General features: G+C 41.6%; 1 protein-coding gene across 1 annotated transcript in view; it reads left to right on the top strand.

Moving 5' to 3' along the window:
- Positions 1-7,038, top strand: part of LOC101846335 (pyridoxal kinase) — a 20,140-nt gene that overhangs the window by 4,778 nt on the left and 8,324 nt on the right. The window contains exon 2 of the mRNA XM_005092085.3: positions 6,937-6,991. Coding sequence (XP_005092142.1) covers positions 6,937-6,991 — 55 coding nt within the window. The remainder of the gene's footprint in view (positions 1-6,936; positions 6,992-7,038) is intronic.

Raw genomic sequence — 7,038 nt, 5'->3', positions numbered from 1 at the left:
CTATTTCTCCCTCTCTCTTCGTGTGTGTGTGTGTGTGTGTGTGTGTGTGTGTGTGTGTGTGTGTGTGTGTGTGCGTGCGTGCCCGCGTGTGTGTGGCAGAATTACAATGTACATTAATTTGTCAGCAGAAAGAATAGGGGGTGTGTTGAGTCTACGAAAAAAAGATCCACCTAAAGATTCAGTTGAACTATAGGCTGACACTCGTTTGTTTGCACTCATTACAGTTTACAAACTAATTAGTTACCTGTTTGGGTGTTGGATTTTTTCTTCCTTTGAAACTCTGCACGCATGTTCATGTGTTTACGTGTGTTCGTTTATGAGTGTGTGTTTGTATGTGTGGCGCTTGTGTGTTACTAGAACTGGGAGATGTATTTTTTCGGTCTGGAAATATAGAGAAAAAAAAAGTTGAAATAGAGGTGTTTTTAAATCGCTCGTTTAGACTGATTTCAATTTGCATAGTGTAATTTATTTAGGCCCCTATTAATTAATTAATTATTTAATTTATTTAGTTATTTATTTATTCATTTATTGTTTATTTAAAGCAAACTGATATCTTGCACTTTTCACTACCACTACCACAAGCATCAATGATTCAGTGAGAGGTTGGCGGGTGCTCTGGTGTGGCTTGCTCCTTCTTTCCTATCATACATCTGTCGTGCTTATCTCTCCTCCTTTTTTAAATGTTTGTTACTCTCTTGTAATTCTCATCTCTTCTTCGGTACTTGTATGACCTTATTGTGTTGCAAGTGCCGTATAACTCTTACTAAAACTAAAAGCGTCAATGTCATCACTTAGAAGCGGCCCCCATGTGATTTTTGGGCATACTTTTATTAAATACAAGGGATGACGATGACAAATTGTTTTCAAATTTTTGGTCACTCTGTGCGAGGACTTGGGAATGAGAGTTGTGTCCCCCCCCCCCCCTCCCCAGGACAGCCTGGCGGGGATCTGGAGTAAACGTCAAACAAAGCAAAAAAAGTAAACACACTTAACACTAAGACTAATATGTACTTTATTTTCAACATCAGAGCATCATCATCGTCACCATATATAATCATCACCGACTAAACAATTCCCCTTTTTCTTGTTTCGTTTTTCTGGAAAACATAACAATTTGCACCATGTCGTTATATTTTTACGTAACCAACAAATATGGGCGCCAAAATCAGGACACGGGACCAAAAAAAAAAAAAAGCGTCAATGATTGTGTTCTAGATTGTCCTGCCTATTGTTTGTTTTTGTAAAGTGTTTAACGGCGTTCCCAACTGCATAAGGTCATATGAGCGCGCGGAACAAATCTAATATTTTCAGTTGGTAGGAAATTTCGAATTTTGCCCGGGTGGCGGCTGAAGCCTACTCTTATCGATTTTAGACACCAAGGGATCTTTACTTTAACGTGCATAACTTGCACACGGGTCCTCCAAGATTTTTCGCCCTTGTTCGAGAATGCTTGGTGTAGATCTTTCCTACCAGAAGATCAGGGGTGTGGCTGAAAGACAGCAGTAAGAAGAAGCGAAGGAGTAGTAGAAAGGCTGCTGAAAGAATTAGGAGCCCAGAAGAAGGGGTAAAGGAGGTGAGGGGGTGGGGGCATAAAGAGGAGACGAAAGCAGACGACAGAACATTACTAGAGAGCAGGAAATGAGGTAAAAGGAGACAAATTTAGAGAAGAAAATGTTTCGGTCGCTACCCGGATTCGAACCCGGGACCTTTGAATGAGAGGCCAACATCTTAACCTCTAGGCCACGAGAGCCCCCTGTCCTGCCTAATATTCCCGTCTGTTACAACACTTGTCTCTTAGAACGAGTTTGCTCTTGCTAAAAATGTTGACGGTTTGCCCCAGAATCATTGGTTTGCCCGACGCAAGGAAAGGTTCCTGACATTTCAGCGACGGACGCGGTTCGTTCCGTGCCACATGCTGCCTGCCCCTGGTCTGAGCGGGACAACTACTGGGTTATGCACTAGAAGGGATCATGCCACTCAAAGGACACTTTTGTATCAGCGAGCCAAATTGGAATTCTTTGTAAAGCCTTTTTGTTGACTGGACTTGCTGTCTAAGTTGCTGGGAGTCATACCTAATGAATTAATAATAATTAATTGGTGAGTTGGGGTGGGGTTTTGTTGTTGTTGTTTTGTTGTTGTTGTTGTTGTTTTTTTGGGGGGGTGAGTTGGGGTCATGTTAGTGATGCATGATTGTTTTTGTTGTTGGTTTTTTTTGTATCATTAGAGATGGGTTTTTTTGGTGTGTTTTTGTGGGTATTAATTAATTTGCTTCAACCTGGTTGAAGCAAATTATGGAAAACAACTTATCACGAATTTAAGAAAACGACAGGCAAATTTCTTTGGACACACAATGCGGAAAGCAGCATTAGAGAATATTGTAACAACAGGAAAGTTTGATGAAAAGAGAGGCAGAGGCAGACAGAGGGAAAAGATACTGGACAAGATGACAACATGGTCGGGAGCAGCAAGAACAACAGACACCATCGCTGCAGCGCAGGGCAGGGTGAAGTTGAGGTCCATGATCGCCCACGCCAGTCGGCAAGGCACCGGATGATGATGATTGAATTAATGAGTTAGTTAATTAATTAATTAATTTATTTATTTATTTATTCACTCATTGGGGAGGGGGGAGCTTTGAATGCTGTTGTTTCGTAGTGGTCATTTTGCGATTTGACGCCCTCATTCGCAGTACATGTAGTAGCCTACTCATCTGTAGTTTTCAGTGGCCACAGCCTATTGAAATTCCTTATTTGCCTTACTCGTAGGTTGAGTTCCCGCTTGGAAAAAGTTATATCATTTGCCGGGTGCCGTCATCTGTAATGAAAATATGCAGCAAATATGGAAAAGAAACCGTTAGTTTGATTCCCGTGTTTTCAGTTTCCGAATTGTCGGACTTTTTTCTCACTAATTTTACTTCTGAAACCAGGCGACACCCTCCTCGTTCAGTAGTTATTCTGTTCTAGAAAGATGGATAATTTTTTTTCATCGAAAGCAAGACAAATGAATATAAGCTTTAAGACGATAAATATGATACCAATTACTTCAGATGCCCAAAAATCTGACGGCGATCGCCTGATTCCACCGAGTTGTGACCCATTCATTATAATGCACGTCTATGGTATAACCTCACCAACATAATATGTGCGTGTTATGACTACTAGAATTTAGCTGAGGCATTTTATTCATTCATTAGACAGTTATACGTGCTCTGCATTTTTATTTGTGGTCTAAAATAGATACAAGGATAGAGTGGTGTGTGTGCAAAACTGCTGCGTCATTCTACGAATGTTTCTTGTTCGGACGTGGTTAGATGTATTTATGTTGAGTTTGTATGCAGAGTGGGTTATGTCCTTTGTGGGTGGTTAGAGGCTGTCACTAGTAGGTTCTGCTGATTTTTATTTTCCTCTGGCTGGTGGCTGTCGGTCTGTCTGTCTGTCTCTCTGTCTGTTTTGCTTTTCCATGTTCGAAGTGGCCTTTGGCGCGCACTTCTTTTTATACCAACAGTAAAGTAGTCCTTGGTACCAACTATAAAAATAGTTATGTCCTCGTTTTCTCGCCCCTTGACTTCTTACAAGGGTCTGGTTCTACTTATGAGGTTAAACCCTGGCGTCGGTGGTGTAGAGTTTAGGTACGTCGCCTTCGCACACAGGAGATGTGAGTTCGATTTTATGTGTGGGAAGAAGTTTTATCGAGTATCTCTGTCTGTCTGCTGGGACTTTGTATCTCTCTCAGCCTGGGTTGGCCTTGGCCTGACAAGATTGAAGCATCCTATCTCCCTAATGATCAGGATTGTGTTAACGGGGGTGTAAGACTTGTACGGTTACAAAAACAGTAGGATGCCCCCCCCCCCTCCCGGGAATATCTGGTCGCTTTCAAGGACAAATGGGCTAACCCAGATTTCGGAGGTTTCCAGAAATCTTGACCTACACCAAAAGTGGGCTTAGCCCTACCTATAGGTGAAGTTTGGTTTCATCGGAGTGTATATTTGTTTGGTTATAGAGAAAACTCTACTTGTTTTGTTTTTTAAGAAACTGAACAAGGGGGCAAAAACTTAAGCTTCGATTTTCTCAAAACAGCAATTTTCGGATAGCCCACTTGTCTTTAAAAGCGACCATCTATGCTCAGACATATCTGTCTATGTCTTGCTTTTTCCCTGCACTGTATGGCTTTATGTGTCGACGGGCTTCTCTTTACTCACCTCAAACTCAATTTTTTAAAATACTTAATACTGTACTTGTTTCTGTCTTCCTCGAAAAGGCCTCTGGCTCAAGTAGGGCGTTAAAAACCGCTAATATAAGAAGGAAACTTGCGAAACGGTGGGTGGGTGGGGGCTCCATGAATCAAACAAGGCGATAAAAATATCAAATATTATGACAACGAAACTTAGGAAATGTGGAAATGGTGAATGGGTCCGGCCCGCAAGTTCGCTTTGGGCCTGCCCCACTTTTGAAGATAGGTCCAAAGTCTAAACCATCATAACGTTACTCCATTTTAGAGCTCTCATTATTGGAATGAAGCGTTAACCCATGGTTCACTCTGTGTGTGTCGTAGAGAAATGGCACGCCGTGACAAGTGACGAGATGCATTGTCAGTCACGTCTGTGTATACTTGGACAAGACAGAGCTCCCAGACCCTCACTTAGAAACAAGAGACAATAAACGTAGTAGTTGTTTAGACTCTAATCTTTTGTTTGCTGGTTTTGTGCTGGGTTGTTTTTTTTTGGTTGTTTTTTTCTGGCGCTCAAATGACCTTATGCAGTTGCGAGCGCCGTAAAACCTCTACTAAAACTGTTTTGTTTTAAATCTTTTCTTTCCTGATATGAACAAAGTGGCCCGTGTTTTTTGTGCGTTTAAAAATATTTTTTTTAAAATCAGTCTTTTGGGGAGCAACTGATCGTTCCAACTTTAATTCTTTCCTGTTTTGTCCATCTGTCCCGCTATATTCTTCTGGCAGTGAATGGCCCGGAGTTGTGTCAGTTGTTCTTCTCTTTACTCCGACAGACTCCCTTGGTTTTGTGTTTTGTCATTGTTAGAGTGATTGCCTTTTAGATATGGACATAAAAGGTGTGGGTTTTATTTCGAATTTTTCTCCACCTGTGAAGACACGAAATAATGCACCCCCGGGGGCGGTGCTACTGACTGAAGTGTCTTTAGGGCATTCCCAAAGGGGGAACATATACACGTTTTTATGCACAGTAGAATTAAAATTGTAAACGGGCTGATTCGTCAATGTCATGCTCATAACTGTGCCTGAACTACAACAGGGAACTGCTTTTTTCTTTCTTTCCTAATCCTCACTATCGTCATTTCCTCTACTTCTTTTGTATGTTTTTCACACTCTTGTGACCCGGTATTTCCACGGTGCCTTGACAGTCGAAGCAGACTTAGTGCTGTTGAAGTTGAAGCAAGAGAGGTGAGCAGAGTAAGCCTGATTCCCTGTAAGGACTTCTCTATGGACATCCACCCCTTGGTGCTTATATGACCGTATGGAGTTGCGAGTGCTGTAAAACTTCTACTGAAACGAAACGACATAATGCTGTCGTGATTGTGTAAATAATGTGTCAGTCTCGGTGTCACAGAGAGCCATTCCAGGTTGATATTATTTTGTTTACGTTTTTAAAGCGTCGAGCTGTCAACAGTGGATGTGTGGCTTTGTGTGTGTGTGTGTGTGTGTGTGTGTGTGTGTGTGTGTGTGTGTGTTCAAAATAAATTCCTACCAAACTGAAAAATATGCTCAATGTGTCCCGGGCGTTCATATGACCGTATGCAGTTACAAACGCCATAAGATACTTACACAAGAAAAGGAGAAAAAAGACATTACATCACAATGTGAGCTTCCCGAAGTGTAAAGCCTGCATGGAACACAGATCAAGCTGTTTTTTTTGGGTTGTTTTTTTGTGGTTTTTTTGGAGTGATGCCAAGAGAACGACTGTCATTTAGTTGTGAACAGACATCCGTGTACCTGTATATAATTTTTTTTTTTTTACGATTCTACGTGCCAGTTGTACTCTGTCGCCTTTAAGGATTGCTCATAAAAAAAATATTATGTCGGGTTTTTAAAAAATCCTTTTTTGTGCTTTGCAAGCCCAACGTTGAGCTGGACGTGTTTGCTCTGACTTCTCCAGTCCCTTCTGTTACTGTGATTATGGCTCCCTTCTGTGGGTGGTTGGCGGATGCTCTGGTGTGGTTTGCTCCTTCTTTCCTATTAAACAACTATCGTCTTTTTCTCTCCTCCTTCTTTTTTATGTTTGTTACTCTCTTGTAACGTCTCTAATCTTCGGCACTCATATGACCTTATTGTGTTGCAAGTGCCGCAAAACTCTTACTAAAACTTTAAAAAACTCCCTTCTGCTGTAACCTGTCTAAAATCAGGTTTTGTTTTTTAAAGTGTGAGTTGTCTACGTGTGCACTGGTGTGGTTTGCTCTTTCTTTCCTATCAAACATCTGTCGTCCTTATGTCTCCTTATTCGTTTATTACTCTCTTGTAACACCTCTATTTTTCGGCACTTACATGACCCAATTGTGTTTGCAAGTGCCATAAATGCTTACTAAAACTAAATACCCTACCCTACCACACCACACCACACCACACTACACCTCATTACACCACACCACTTCACACCACACCACTTCACACCACACCACACTACACCTCATTACACCACACCACTTCACACCACACCACACTACACCTCATTACACCATACCACACCACACCACACCACACCACACCACACTACACCTCATTACACCACACCACACCACACCACACCACACCACACCACACCATAACATAAAATAACATACCTTACCATGCAAGCTCTTTGACATGTTCAATTCAATATATTTGTTGCCAAGGTTGTGTTCTTGAGTCATTTTTTTTCCAGGGGCTATTTGTTATCATGTTTTAATTCTTGTTCTCTTCTCTCTCTCCCAGCTGCATGGCTATGACGTGAGCACAATCAACTCGGTACAGTTCTCCAACCACACAGGTCTGTTGTCTCTGAACTGATCTCTCTCTCTCTCTCTCTCTCTCTCT

Source organism: Aplysia californica, unplaced genomic scaffold, assembly GCF_000002075.1.
Source record: "Aplysia californica isolate F4 #8 unplaced genomic scaffold, AplCal3.0 scaffold00040, whole genome shotgun sequence".
Taxonomy (NCBI): Eukaryota; Metazoa; Mollusca; class Gastropoda; order Aplysiida; family Aplysiidae; genus Aplysia; species Aplysia californica.
This window is presented reverse-complemented; position numbering and strand designations above follow the sequence as displayed.